This window comes from Protopterus annectens, chromosome 10.part0 (genome assembly GCF_019279795.1).
Source record: "Protopterus annectens isolate FY-2018-M chromosome 10.part0, PAN1.0, whole genome shotgun sequence".
Lineage (NCBI taxonomy): Eukaryota > Metazoa > Chordata > Ceratodontiformes > Protopteridae > Protopterus > Protopterus annectens.
Genome location: NC_056744.1, coordinates 1,707,723,710 through 1,707,740,059, shown reverse-complemented (window position 1 = coordinate 1,707,740,059; position 16,350 = coordinate 1,707,723,710). Strand labels below are relative to the sequence as shown.

The window sequence follows — 16,350 nt, the reverse complement described above, 5'->3', positions numbered from 1 at the left end:
GCCAAATGGTCAGACTGTCCAGATTAGTAAGCAATGAAGACAATTTTAAAGAAGAAATGCATATACTTGTAGGAATGTCCAAGGAAAGAGGTCATCCAGTGCGGTTACTATTATCAGTTAAAAGAGAAGTTATGAGAAACAGAAATTCCAGGCTTCTCCCTATTTTGAAGGGAGAAATAAACAGTGGAACAGCTAAAGATTGTAAGGTAACTAAAATGATGTCATGGTTATTTCTTACCATCTAGATGCCTACAAGTTAGCAAAGACAGTAAATAATGTGTGGAATACTGTCTTTGATCGAGCATTAAAAGAAAAGTTGGGATCATCCCCCTGGGTCGTATTTAGTAGGGGAAGAAATATAAGGAAATATTAGAAAGGGCAAAAGAACCACACATTGAGAGCTGTGTGTCAAAAATGAGTAAATGTGGCTTTTGTAGTACATGTAGATATATTAATGAAGGACCCTACGTAGAAATAGTGACATACAGCAGAAGTTTGCAATGTCCAGGATGATGTAACTGCAAAACTAGAAATGTGGTATACATTGCAATGTGTATTTCATGTCCAGCATTCTACGTAGGGAAAACCGTGAGAACCCTACATGAAAGAATTTTAGAGCATACTAGGGACATTAGAAAATGTAAAATAGTGCCCTTTATAAGCACAGTAGAGAATTTTATATTTTTTTATAATTGATAGTGGTGAAAAACCATAGAGGGGTGATAGTGACTTACAGCTTCTGATAAAAGAAACAGAATGGCATATGAGATTAAATGCTATAGAAAAAGCAGGTATGCATGATAGCCTGTCCATTATTAGCATTTTAAAAAGAAGAGCTAACCGGAGATAGATTTTACACAAACAGTTTTACCATGACAAACAACTTGCGCTATTTATCATACTGTTATATTAGCTAAACTGAATTGTGTATAAACAACAGAAGAATATTTTAGGGAATAATTGTGGAGGTGCTGATTCTATATAGTTTATTTGTAGTGTCTGTTTTCTGTTTTATATTTTAAATATGATGTTATGTGAATTTTTTTAACTAATTTTAAGTGGAAAACAGAAGGTTAAGCCTGGCAATTAAGGAAGTTAGGTCATAATTATGTTACCACTTACATTTTTAAACACGGTGCTTTGCATGACTACATTTGAGTCTGAAGATGCCTTTTTGGCTGTAATGCTAGCCAAAAGCTCTTAGCCAGCTGTGTGTCTGTTTGTTTAAACTAAAAGTGTGAATTCAGTGGAATAAAAGACCATCCTTTCATTTTGAGCTTTGGGCTGCAGATTTATTTTATTTGTGTTTAAGGAGGGAAAGTGGAGTTTGGTTCTTGGTTTTGAATATGTCGAGCTGATACAGTTTTCGAACTATGAAAATGTGTGAAAGTTTACAAAAAATATATAATTTTGAGTCTGTGAGCATTATATTACAGTATTGATGGAAAAGACTATAACAGCACAAAATCACTGTAAAGAATACTTCTTACTGATAACATTGCTATTTGTATAGTTTTAATATTTTTATTTTTCACAGAATAGATGCATTTGTTTATCTTATGCTTTTTAAGTTTATTTTTCAGAAATGCTCTGGAATACAGATGTGTGCTTGCTGCTACAGGTGTGACATTCCCCATCACATAGGTTATTAATGACTTAAAGTTTGAGCTTTACTCCCACATATCAAAGCAGTCTCCAGTATTAAATGTAGTAATTTAAAATATTCCTTACTAGGATTTGGTCATGCTGTATCAATGCCCTTTAATGTATTCCCAAATAGTTTTTATTAGATTTCTCTCAGGTTGATACTTTCTTGATACTTTGGTCTACCAGCTATAAATGTTGCTTTTGCACATTATGTGGAAGGCAAATATCATTCTTATATTATCTGATAAGATTTCTACTGCTATTCAATGCTCTTTTGCAATTTATTCATGCCTTAAAAAGGTTCTAACCCTTATTATGGCATGACAATCACAGCAAAGCTGCCAATTACAACAGTGACAGCAAGCTGATGTATAGCTTTATTCCTAAATGTCAAGAAAGTCTTTAGTTATTAGTTCTAGTCTTGTAAAATGTACCTTACTAAGCTCTGTTGTCATTTACTAATGTTGACCTGCTGATCATTTATTCCCCGATATCTTTACATGTCTCTTCTTTCAGTTCTTTTTGGTGTGCAGTGCTTCTCAGCTACCTGTATGCAGCAGTTTTTGCAGAATGCCCAGTGTAATGGTCTTGCACATTACCATACCTTTCAGTGTACAGACCCCTCAGCCATGAGTACATCACAAAAAGGAACAAGATGTACAAGTGTTTTAGTTCTGTACTACAAAGCCTACACTTGTCTGAATCTTCCACTTTTTCTATGGAGTTTGTAAACCATCATTTATGTACTTCATTATCTTAAGTGGTCCATATTCAGGTTCAGCTTTTTATTTAAATTTGCCTCCCCTTATCCATTTATTCATCAAATCTTAATTAACATTGGGCCTTCCTGTAATTCTCCACACTTGCCACTATTCAATATGGACTTCCCCGTTTCCTTCCTTTGTGCATTGACATGTTTTTTATCTTCTTTTTTTGGCATTTCAGTTGTCATCAGTTCCCTTTTTTGTCTTCTTCTGGTTTGATTTCCATTTTTATTTTTCTCTGAAATATTTCTACTGCTCTGAGCAAAGCTATTATTGCAGACTTGTTTTGCTTTTGGTTTACAACATTCACTTTGGTTTGATGATGTTAGCAAATATGTCTGCAGCCCCTAATTTGCAGATCTATACATATAGTCAAATCAAAGGAAGTCCATGCCTCCTTCAGTACGAAGGATATATAATTGTCTCATGCACTGATTTTTAAGTAGTATTTGATAAGGACGAAGCAGTTTTCTTGTACAAGCCAGTTCTTTCTGGGATCAGTCAATCACACCAAACCTACAACTTAGAGTAGGAAGAACATGCCGACTTATAGCTTGACTTTTTTTTTTCTTAGATGTCAAGGCAGTTTTCAATAATAGCTTTATTCTTATAAAACATTTCTTACTAACACCCATTCATGATTTATTGTTCACCATTCATGTATTCTCAGATATTAATACATTCCATCTTGTTCAATCTCTTTTATCTCTCTCGCAGTTTTATATTTTCTTGATGATTTATTTTTCCAGCTAAAATATTGCATATGCTTATTTATCAAGACCAAACATTCTCCTCATGTTGTATGCAAACGTTTTAACTATTTGTAATTGTGGTTTCAACAGTTTGTCAAATGAGCTATACAGTTTTAGATGATCCACAAAAAGTAGATGCCACTGGGCAGTGTTGGTTTCTGGAAGTCAACCTGTAGCAATTGCCTAGTCTGTTAAGTAAGTAGCTTAGTGACTTGCAATGCAAAACAGCAGTGGTAAAGAATTGCCCTAGAATAATCCTCTTTGGAATTTTGCATGTCTGGGATAGTAATTTACTGTTTATGATGACTCACTTGTAACTGGTTCCCACTGTGTTAAAGAGACTGCTAAGTAATTTACCAATGCTGGATATTTTTTTTACATCTATAAGCATTCTACAATCTATGAATCAGGAATGGTGTCATTTTTAATCTATCCATTCCATACTTAGGTTCCACTTCTTTTTACAGCACTCTGTTATAGCTTTGTTTAATAACAGATTCTCCTTTTGTTCTATATATTTTATTACCTTTGTGTTCTGCCACAATTGATTTTTTTCTAAATTACTATAAAATCTGCATCAATTCCAGTGTATAATTTATATGTTGTCAAAAGGCAAGTTGCCAATCCAAGTTCTCAACATGGCTTGCAGGTTCACTCTTATGGATGCTTGTGATTTTTCCTGTTACTAACCAAGATGGTGTCTATTTAGGATGCACATACAATTTTTTTCTCGGGCGTACATTATTGTGCAAAGATGTTAAAACCTTCAGCCAGAAGTTGGTTAATGGATCTGGACCTGGAGTTTTACGGTTAGGAGACTTAAATTTTGTTTCAGTTTCTCTGACTTTCCTTCATTCCATTTCATATCGTCTTCTTACTATTACTTTTAACTCATCTCCATTTGGCTTCTTTCTTATGTTCAACAGGAACTTCATACAGACCTCCTAAATGTAAGGATTTCTACTTTCTTAAATGGGAAATAAAACAGCAATAGTCACACCAATCTATATTAAAGCTTTTTGGGATCTCCCATGAACTGCTTTTGACCCCTTCCTATATCTTTATGACTTCTAACATTTTCTACTTGTGCTATTTTTGGTTTACTTTTGGAAATGGTTTAAGGTAAATCTTAAGCTGTTTTACATTGTGTTTTGCTTTTATCACATCTACCTTTCTAAGAGTATTCCCTTTTTGATATTCTTCAATTAGTGATACTTCTTACTTTAGTTGCTTAGTATTTCCTCTGTCCGTGGTGGCATTTCTATTTGTTCCCTTTCTTTCTTCCTTTAGTTAATCTACATTTTGTGGGACCGCTTATCTATTACTTTAGATGTACAGTAGTTTACTGTTTTTTGTTTTGTGCTTCATCAGAGGAATCACTTTTGATAGTCCCAGTTACTGTGTTCATTTGTTTTAACACTTCTTACAGTTGGAAGTCTTTAGTCAACTTCTGTAGCCTCATTCTATCATACATCTTAATATGTATGCTGTCTTCTCTTAAATTAAGTGGGTCCTCACTAAGACCATTTGCTTTTTGGCTGTGTCTGTCCTCTTTCTTTGCTTTTTGTTTCTTGCATTTTATCTTGCTGTAAAATTCTAACTGGAATTTCTATCAAATTTCCTACAGAACAGTCTAAAATTTTACTTTCCATTATATCTTTTCTAAAAGTGTTCTGCTGTGTCTGGGGATTTATTGATTCACCACGTTGTGATATTGCCTGTATTTCATTAACAACATTAAACCCTTTCCTTCTCAGTCAAGCTTGTTTGCTGCTTTTTCACATCACTAGAAATTGTGCTTCTTGTTACATTTCACTTTTGTGTTTACATTCCTTCCTTTGTAAAATTCACTATGTCCCAATTTCTTTGCCTGTACTTATCTTAAAATATATTGGGAGATGTAGTAGCGACATTCATTAGCACAGCCTTCTTTTATATATTACAAAATATCATCCCCCTAAGACTACATTTTATGGCTTTTAAAAAGGTTTTTTTTTTAGCACTACCACAATCACATATTTTCTTGACAGCCTAGTGCTCCTTTGTCTAGGTATTGTGATGCCCTGTTCTTTTTTTTAAGCATTTAGATGTTATCTCTTGCTTTTAACTGTTTTTTTCCTGATGCAAGAGTTTTCTCTCCTCTATCATCTTTCTTACTCTTGATATATATATATATATATATATATATATATATATATATATATATATATATGTGTGTGTGTATATCCACTCCGTGAAAATTATGGCTTTGTTACACAGCAGAAATAATATATAATCTCTCTCTTTTTTTTATCCAAAACACTCCACTTTGTTGTTCATAGCTCTTTTGCTTGGCCTATCAATTTTTTTTTTTTTGGACTGCTGCTTCCTTCTAAACAGAGAGAATACTCGCAACATGGGAATGTTTCTGTGTTCTGAGGATTCTGCAGTAGTTTTTCAGTCCTGGCACCACTGTCTATTGCCAGGTATGGTTAATTGTTATACTAAAACACCACAACAAAAATTCGCATGCAAGGCTGGTGCAACGGCCAAAAGAAACTTCAATAGTATCCAAAAAACAATAGCGAGCACCATAGAACACACTTTAATTATTTTTTAACAGCGAAAAGTGTGAATACAAAATCATACCGGTTTCGGCATATAGCCTTCTTCAGTGATACGAAAACATTCAATTAACTGACTATATATATAGCCAGAAAGCTAACTAGCTATACAAATTGATGAGAGTCCATTTAAAGTTGTATGTTACAATTTAAGTTGGGCTAATAGATACAGCCCGTTTTTACATATATAAAGATTTCCCAAGGAAACACAATCATCCAATGTATAGGATTACATGCTTATAATGAAAGGTTTACAAAGTTTATACAAAAAAATTATAAATGTTCATTTAAGCCTGGATAAAACAATCCACCAAGTCTAATAATCCATGCTTTTTCTTTATGATTCAACAAATCATGACAACCAGATTTATCATTATAATCCCCCCTGATAACATCAATAATCTGAAAATAAAATTTGGCCTTAGTGTGAATCAAGGTATGTTTATATAAAGCATTAGTGCAGTGTATGTTTCTAACATTACTCAAATGTTCAGATATCCTAATTCTGAATGGTCTAGATGTTTGGCCTATGTAAAAAGCTAGACAAGAACAAGTCACCAAATAGATAACCCAACTGGTTCCACAGGTACCAAAACATCTAATATCAAAAATTTTTGTAACATTTTTACTAGAAAATTCCTTCAACTTCTTGATATGAACACAAAAAGAACAGTGACCACAAGGGAAACAACCCCTTAGTTCGACTCCTGACAATGTACGTTGTATCCCTCCAACATTTAGATTTCTGCCTTTCTTATACCAATTCATACAGGAGCCCAATGTACGACCTCTCCTATAAGAAAACAAACATTTCTGTGGCAGAATATCAACAAGCTTTGGGTTAGTCATCAAAATGTTCCAATTAGTATTGGTCACTCTTTTGATAACATTAATATTTCTTCCAAAGGTTGTAATAAATCTAATTGGTGTAACCACAGAAATATTTTTCTCCCTATATTGCAATAAGTCCTCACGACTGAACTGTTGAACCCACTTGGAGGCTGAAACTACGTCACCATATTTATATCCCCTGGCAAGAAATCTCTTCCTAAGATCCTGCTGAAAAAAATCATAATTGTCCCTATTGGAGCATATTCTTTTAATTCTTAAAAATTGGGACTTGGGGATGTTTTTAAAAATATGTTTAGGATGCAAACTACTGGCATCCAATAGCATATTATATTGTGGATATTTTCTAAAAATTTTTGAGTCTAAAGTGTGGTCACTGTTTCTGTTCACACAGACATCCCACAGACATCCAAGTATTGAATTTGATGGTATTGTACATTAAGAGTAAATTCAATCCCCCAAACATTGTCATTAACATCACTGTTCTTTTTGTGTTCATATCAAGAAGTTGAAGGAATTTTCTAGTAAAAATGTTACAAAAATTTTTGAAATTAGATGTTTTGGTACCTGTGGAACCAGTTGGGTTATCTATTTGGTGACTTGTTCTTGTCTAGCTTTTTACATAGGCCAAACATCTAGACCGTTCAGAATTAGGATATCTGAACATTTGAGTAATGTTAGAAACAAACACTGCACTAGTGCTTTATATAAACATACCTTGATTTACACTAAGGCCAAATTTTATTTTCAGATTATTGATGTTATCAGGGGGGATTATAATGATAAATCTGGTTGTCATGATTTGTTGAATCACAAAGAAAAAGCATGGATTATTAGACTTGGTGGATTGTTTTATCCAGGCTTAAATGAACATTTATAAGTTTTTTGTATAAACTTTGTAAACCTTTCATTATAAGCATGTAATCCTATACATTGGATAATTGTGTTTCCTTGGGAAATCTTTATATATGTAAAAACGGGGTGTATCTATTAGCCCAACTTAAAATGTAGCATACAACTTTAAATGGACTCTCATCAATTTGTATAGCTAGTTAGCTTTCTGGCTATATATAGTCAGTTAATTGAATGTTTTGGTATCACTGAAGAAGGCTATATGCCGAAACTGGTATGATTTTGTATTCACACTTTTCGCTGTTAAAAAAATAATTAAAGTGTGTTCTATTGTGCTGGCTATTGTTATTTTGGATATAATTGTTATACTAAAACATGTGGTCCTACTGTTCTTTTTTTTACTCATTTTTTCTCCATGATATATAAAACATAGTATACATCAGTATCATCTTGGTGGTAAGATTTTGTAGAATCAAGTTCAATCACATGAAGGTACTAGCTTAGGACTGAAGATTAATTCAGATCTTGGAGGTTCCTTATCTCCATTAGGACTTGTTCCAGTCATTTTTAATTTCTCCAAGTCTTTTGGGTTTCTAATAGCATGATGGGAATGGACCCCATTCCTAAGTCAAGTACAATTAAAGTTCATGAAATTAGCATTATTTTACTCTTTGATGTTAGCCAAAAGTACTCTATGCAGCACCCGAAATGTGCCCAGCAATGGCTCCTTCTGCAACTTGTATGGTCTTACATGAAATTGTAACATATCTAAATATGACTGTAAATTCTTTTTTATAAGGCCAGTTGCTCCTACTACTATTGGAACTGTCTGGTTATCTTTCTTCCACATGGCTCTTGTTTCTGCCTGCAGATCCTGGTATTTTATGACTTTTTGTCTCTCACTGTCTGTATGCAAGACACTGTAGTCACTGGGTGTGGTGATTTCAATGATCAATGCTACTTTTGTCTTCTTTTCCTGGATCACTATATCTGGTTTTCTAGCATCTATCTTTTGGACTGCTGGTATTGGGTGATCCCATGTGATGTAAACTTCATCATTTTCTATGATTCTCTGTGGCTCATGTTTCCAGTGTTTTTCAGCCACTTTGATACCATAATGTTTGCACAGTCTCCAGTGCAACAATCTTGCCACATTATTATGCCTTTCAGTATACAGTCCCTCTGCCATTAGAGCGTCACAACCAGCAATAAGGTGTGTGACTGTTTCTAATTCGGTCCCACAAAACCTACGTATGTCAGTTTCTCCACATGTTCAATGGACTTAGTAAACCAGCGTGTATGTAGCCCACTATCTTGGGTTGCCAATATTAACCTTTCATTTCTTGATGTAAATTCAACACTCCCTAACCATTCCTGTGTTCATTCTTGATCAACATGAGGGTCTTCCAGACATTTTCTATACTTGCAACTATATTTATGTTTTTTTCACATTTCTTGCCTTCTCTTCTGGTCTTTTACCTTATATTCTTTCTTTTGTTTTTTAGCATATTCACTTGCTGCTTGGTTTATATCTAATTCTGGTTTGATTTCCATTCCTGCTTGATGTCGATATGCTTCTGCTAAATTAAGCAGAGAAGTCATCTTAGATTTATTCTCCTCATGTTTCAAAACTTTCAACACATTTGGATCTTGTGAGGTCAGTAGATATGTGTGGATTCCCACGACTGCAGATCTATACATGTAATCAGTTTCAAGGAGGTCCATCCCTCCTCCAGAATGGGGAATATATAATCTTGGTATACACTGATTTTTATAAATCATTTGGTGAGCATGAAGCATTCTTCTTGTTTTAATATCCAATCTATCCAACACTTTTTGAGGCCAGTCAATCACTCCAAAACTATAAGTTAGGACAGGAAGAGTAAACTGATTTATAGCTTGGATCTTGTTCCTAGGTGTCAATGCTGTTTTCAGGATTAATTTAAGTCTTCTAAACTAAAGTACTCCTTGCTAAGCTTTATTCGTATTTGTTCATGTTTTATTGCTGATCCTTCCTCAATTCCCAAATTTTTATACACACCCTCTTGCTCAAGTTCTTTTATAACACATTCTTGTCACAAACTGATGTTTACCTGGTGCTGCAATTTTCCTTTTTTAAAGGTTGCTTTTGCATATTTATCAAGACCAAATAACATTCCAATATCATCTGAAAAAGTTTTGACAACCTGCAGCTGTGCTTTCAGTTCCTCATCTGATGAGCTATACAATTTTAAATCATCAACAAAGAGAAGATGAGAAGTCATTAGACTTTGTTGTTTTCTAGAAGCCAAATTATAGCCATGACCTAACCTGTTAAGTAAACAGCTTAATGGATTAATAGCAAGGCAAAATAGTAACAGTGACAGGGAGTCACCCTGGAATATTCCCCTTTGGATTTTTATCCTTGGGATAATAATTTACTCTCCATGTGAATAGTCTGATGAGATATTAGGCTTTTTGGTGCATGAAACACTTATTTCATTCAGTGCATTTATATGGCTTTGCAACTGTATGAATGACCTGGTGTTGTTTCAGGTGACATCTACGTAAAAAACACTCACTGCATTCAGTACACTTGTATGGTTTTGCTCTTGTGTGAATAGCCATATGGCGCATCATCGTAGAGTGCAGTATAAAACTCTTACTACATTCGGTGCATTTATATGGCTTTGCACCTGTATGAGTCACTTGGTGATATACTAAACTTTGTTTATGTATGAAACACTTACTACATTCAGTGCATTTATAAGGCTTTGCATCTGTATGAATAAGCTGGTGTTGTATCAGGAGACATCTATATGAAAAATGCTTACTGCATTCAGTACACTTGTATGGTTTTGTTCCTGTGTGAACAGCCATATGGAGTGTCATATCATCACTCCGTGTGAAACACTTACTACATTCAGTACACTTATATGGTTTTGCTCCTGTGTGAATAGCCATATGGCGCATCATATTACCTTTCTGTGTAAAACACTTATTGCATTCAGTACACTTGTATGGTTTTGCTCCTGTGTGAATAGCCACATGGCGCATCATACTAGAACTCTGTGTAAAACACTTACTACACTCAGTGCATTTATATGGCTTTGCGCCTGTATGAATGACCTGGTGTTTTATCAGTTCACTTCTACATGAAAAACACTTACTACATTCAGTACACTTGTATGGTTTTGCTCCTCTGTGAATAGTCATATGACTTCTCATATGAAAACTCTGTGTAAAACATTTACTGAATTCAGTACACTTGTATGGTTTTGCTCCTGTGTGAATAGCCATATGTCGCTTCATAGTAGAATTATGTCTAAAACACTTACTACATTCAGTACACTTGTATGGTTTTGCTCCTGTGTGAATAGCCATATGGCGTATCATATTACACCTCAGTGTAAAACACTTACTACATTCAGTGCATTTATATGGCTTTGCACCTGTATGAGTCACTTGGTGATATACTAAACTTTGTTTATGTGTGAAACACTTACTACATTCAGTGCATTTATATGGCTTTGCACCTGTATGAATAAGCTGGTGTTGTATCAGGAGACATCTATATGAAAAACACTTACTGCATTCAGTACACTTGTATGGTTTTACTCCTGTGTGAATAGCCATATGATGTATCATACTAGAACTCTGTGTAAAACACTTACTGCACTCAGTACACTGATATGGTTTGCTCCTCACATGAATAGTCTGATGACGCGTTAGAGAACTTCTGGTTGAAAAATACTGATTGCATTTAGGACATTTATATGGTTTGTCCTTTGTACAAGATGGCTGGTGTACTACTGGACCTTGTTGCAAAGCAAGACTTGCATTAAATTCACAGCTCTTTCTACAGTTAAGCTCAGAGTGAAATGGTGTTGCAGGTGTGCAATGAAGCCTGTCGGTAGCCTTCACAGGTTGAGCACAGTGCTGCAAGTTGTCCATAGGATGATGTAGCAGGGGTGTCGCAACTGGTTGCTGCTGATGACAAATCATGCTGCTATCTGTGCTTCTGTCATCTAAAAACACATTACATATCAGTACTTTATCACATTGATGAAAAGGTCTATCAGCTATTTCACTCACAATAGTACATGGACATTGTTAGAGACATTTTAAACATAACAGATTTTTTCTGTTTGCAAAATTATTTTGTTCTGCTGTTACTAATGTAGGTACCAAACTAAGTAAAGACAATTCTGATTATCATTGATCAAAACTTGGTCTTCAGTGAACAGTTACAAGAGATGTAAGAACAGTACAGAGTTATCACAATAATCTCGTGCACCTGTTACCTGGAACAGTCTTAGGTAAGAAGATACACTGCACATCTTCAAAAACAGGGTGAGAGAGACCCTTCTTATGGAGTATGTTTGTACTGTTACCTGGGACAGTCTTAGTTAAGAAGATACACTGCACATCTTCAAAAACAGGGTGAGAGAGACCCTTCTTATGGAGTATGTTTGTACTGTTACCTGGAACAGTCTTAGGTAAGAAGATACACTGCACATCTTCAAAAACAGGGTGAGAGAGACCCTTCTTATGGAGTATGTTTGTACTGTTACCTGGAACAGTCTTAGCTAAGAAGATACACTGCACATCTTCAAAAACAGGGTGAGAGAGACCCTTCTTATGGAGTCTGTTTGTACTGTTACCTGGAACAGTCTTAGGTAAGAAGATACACTGCACATCTTCAAAAACAGGGTGAGAGAGACCCTTCTTATGGAGTATGTTTGTACTGTTACCTGGAACAGTCTTAGTTAAGAAGATACACTGCACATCTTCAAAAACAGGGTGAGAGAGACCTTTCTTATGGAGTATGTTTGTACTGTTACCTGGAACAGTCTTAGGTAAGAAGATACACTGCACATCTTCAAAAACAGGGTGAGAGAGACCCTTCTTATGGAGTATGTTTGTACTGTTACCTGGAACAGTCTTAGGTAAGAAGATACACTGCACATCTTCAAAAACAGGGTGAGAGAGACCCTTCTTATGGAGTATGTTTGTACTGTTACCTGGAACAGTCTTAGGTAAGAAGATACACTGCACATCTTCAAAAACAGGGTGAGAGAGACCCTTCTTATGGAGTATGTTTGTACTGTTACCTGGAACAGTCTTAGTTAAGAAGATACACTGCACATCTTCAAAAACAGGGTGAGAGAGACCCTTCTTATGGGGTATGTTTGTACTGTTACCTGGAACAGTCTTAGTTAAGAAGATACACTGCACATCTTCAAAAACAGGGTGAGAGAGACCCTTCTTATGGAGTATGTTTGTACTGTTACCTGGAACAGTCTTAGGTAAGAAGATGCACTGCACATCTTCAAAAACAGGGTGAGAGAGACCCTTCTTATGGAGTATGTTTGTACTGTTACCTGGAACAGTCTTAGGTAAGAAGATACACTGCACATCTTCAAAAACAGGGTGAGAGAGACCCTTCTTATGGAGTATGTTTGTACTGTTACCTGGAACAGTCTTAGCTAAGAAGATACACTGCACATCTTCAAAAACAGGGTGAGAGAGACCCTTCCTATGGAGTATATTTGTACTGTTACCTGGAACAGTCTTAGTTAAGAAGATACACTGCACATCTTCAAAAACAGGGTGAGAGAGACCCTTCTTATGGAGTATGTTTGTACTGTTACCTGGAACAGTCTTAGTTAAGAAGATACACTGCACATCTTCAAAAACAGGGTGAGAGAGACCCTTCTTATGGAGTCTGTTTGTACTGTTACCTGGAACAGTCTTAGTTAAGAAGATACACTGCACATCTTCAAAAACAGGGTGAGAGAGACCCTTCTTATGGAGTATGTTTGTACTGTTACCTGGAACAGTCTTAGGTAAGAAGATACACTGCACATCTTCAAAAACAGGGTGAGAGAGATCCTTCTTATGGAGTATGTTTGTACTGTTACCTGGAACAGTCTTAAGTAAGAAGATACACTGCACATCTTCAAAAACAGTGTGAGAGAGACCCTCCTTATGGGGTATGTTTGTACTGTTACCTGGAACAGTCTTAGGTAAGAAGATACACTGCACATCTTCAAAAACAGGGTGAGAGAGACCCTTCTTATGGAGTATGTTTGTACTGTTACCTGGAACAGTCTTAGTTAAGAAGATACACTGCACATCTTCAAAAACAGGGTGAGAGAGACCCTTCTTATGGAGTATGTTTGTACTGTTACCTGGAACAGTCTTAGGTAAGAAGATACACTGCACATCTTCAAAAACAGGGTGAGAGAGACCCTTCTTATGGAGTATGTTTGTACTGTTACCTGGAACAGTCTTAGGTAAGAAGATACACTGCACATCTTCAAAAACAGGGTGAGAGAGACCCTTCTTATGGAGTATGTTTGTACTGTTACCTGGAACAGTCTTAGGTAAGAAGATACACTGCACAGCTTCAAAACCAGGGTGAGAGAGACCCTTCTTATGGAGTATGTTTGTACTGTTATCTGGAACAGTCTTAGGTAAGAAGATACACTGCACATCTTCAAAACCAGGGTGAGAGAGACCCTTCTTATGGAGTATGTTTGTACCACCGATAAAAGAAAAAGAGTTAAACATGCAAAGGACAAATGTTATCAGGCATCTGGAATTAACTTCCAATGGAAATGGCATGTGCAAAACCAAGTAGAAAGTCTTTCTTTAAGGAACGCAGCTGTGCCTGCTGTAAACAAAGGGGGCAAAAGTGCATTTCAACAATGCTGATGCTGTGTACAAAACCCATGCTACAGTCACTTTTACCTTCCCACATATGCATTTTACTGTAGTTACTATTTTGACATCAAAAGTTGTACTGTAAATAGTTTGCTATTTTTAACAAGCGTGATATTCCTGAAAAATGTACTGGGAACTGTAAAGGTCAAAGCATTTACCAGTGCACACAGTAAACATACTTCTGAATGAAGATGTTAATGCCACATTTTCTCCATTAATGGTTCAAAATATAAATCTACAGTTATCTTTATCTGCATTGAAAAGATTTTTCATTTTCTAACTGCATTGTATTTAGTGCAAACCTGCTTTTTATTGTCTTTTTCCATCTGCACTGTAAATAGTTCAGTTTTTCTAAGTAGTGTGATATCTCTGAATGTTTGATGTACTAAACTGCTGACCTTGTGGGGTTTAGTCATTGCTGGAAAGGATTTGGTGACCATCCCCACTAACACAGTTATCAAATGGAAATAAATGCAATAATTAATCTTCAACTTAAAAAAGAACATATCCAGAAACTTACTCTGTCAACCTTTCTATGGTAAGAGGTTTCACAAGTAGTATTGTTCACGTAGCCAAAATGTCTTCGTCTAACACTTCTTACTTGTTAGATGCATCCATGATTATTTACTTATATAAATCACCAATACAGGTGAACACCACATAACATCCTTCTGCACAATGTCCAGCCACATTTATAACCATACTGTATTAAGCGGATGTAAATGCGATCAGAAGGTATGCAGACGGACATGAAGTAAAGCACAATACAAAGTATAAAGGTGTTCGTTTAACGTCTGCACTGCTTACTGTTCTATGTGATAACACCTGTCCTGACCCATACCTGTATGTACCATTTTATACTTCCTGAGCTGTGACTGAAATGGATACTTTTGGATTAGTTCGCTATGCTTTTTATCAAAACTTCAATAAGTAATAAACAAGTTAGGAAAATGTGCAATATCTGATGAAGGAGAATGGAAGTCCAAAATACATTATTGATCTTGATTTCAGTGTAACAATTATTAATGTATTTATTTGCTATTACCAAGTAGGTGGGCCAGTCTTTGACAACTTTCCAGCTACAACCCAAGCTCAAAGAGGAAGTATAGACAGTCAAAAGAAAAAATGTAAACTACAAAACAAAACTATATACAGACAGAATAGAAGGCGTGCAGCAGGTAAAACAGTAATGCAACAGAAGGTACGGGTTCTGGCGTGTAGCTCGCAAGACATTTCCCTGCAAGCTACATCGCCAAAACCATTTGGCTGCAGCAGCAATTTGCCGTAGAGCAATATGGCTGAATAGCATAGCCGCTGCAGCTGTACACTATGCACAGTAATTCTACAGCTGGTGGCGATCCTTACAGACAGCTGCCCGGTCGTATTCTAGTAGGGACGGCCATACTAGATGTGTACCACATTCCGTATTCTCATGTAAGGAACGCATTTATTGTATTATTTATTTATTTATTTTATTGTCGATAAATGGGTGCCAAGAATGCCTCATATGCCAAGCATAGATTGCCTCTCAATGGTCTACAGTAAACAGAGTATACAGATAGGACTTTGAGGTGATCTGCATAGGACATGTTGTTTACGTCTTGTATTCTTTTTGTGAGGAACCTCTATGGACATTCAAGTTGATGCATGTGCCTGATCAGATACATACTGAAGGGGGCGGTGTCCTCAATGATGGGTCTAAGGAGGGCTGAAAACAGTAGAAATAGGACATACTTGTATGAAGATGCTATGCCCTTGCTTACAAGGTGCACAACATAGAATGACTTCATTACTACCTTAGACACATGGTGGTTGAAGGTCAGGTATGTACCCAAATCCTAGAGTACTGGTTCTACTATCAGGAGTATGTTATTAATGGAGGTAATTTTCTAAGGTGCCTGACTTCCCAAAGGGTACCATTATGCATTTCTTGGCATAGAGTTTTCAACCGTGGCTTCGTCATTAGTCGTGTGTGTGTGTGTGTATTTGTGTGTGTTTGTGTGTGTGTGTGTGTGTGTGTGTGTGTGTGTGTGTGTGTGTGTGTGTGTGTGTGTGTGTGTATGTGTGTGTGTGTGTGTGTGTGTGTGTGTGTGTGTGTTAGTCCTTCCTGTTGGATTTTAGTGTCTTGGGAAGATTCTGTGAATGCGCCTAGTTTGCAATCATCTGCAAATCTGG

At 36.0% G+C, this 16,350-nt stretch overlaps 1 protein-coding gene across 3 annotated transcripts in view; it reads right to left on the bottom strand.

Annotated features, from left to right (window-relative positions):
• Positions 1-9,833: 9,833 nt before the first annotated feature.
• LOC122813941 (zinc finger protein 883-like) overlaps positions 9,834-16,350 on the bottom strand; it is a 145,421-nt gene continuing 138,904 nt past the window's right edge. For 2 of the 3 annotated variants that reach the window (XM_044086484.1, XM_044086486.1), the window contains one exon: positions 9,834-11,474. In XM_044086484.1, the coding sequence (XP_043942419.1) occupies positions 9,946-11,474 (1,529 nt within the window). In that variant the 3' untranslated portion in view covers positions 9,834-9,945. The remainder of the gene's footprint in view (positions 11,475-16,350) is intronic. The other variant, XM_044086485.1, reaches the window with a different exon arrangement.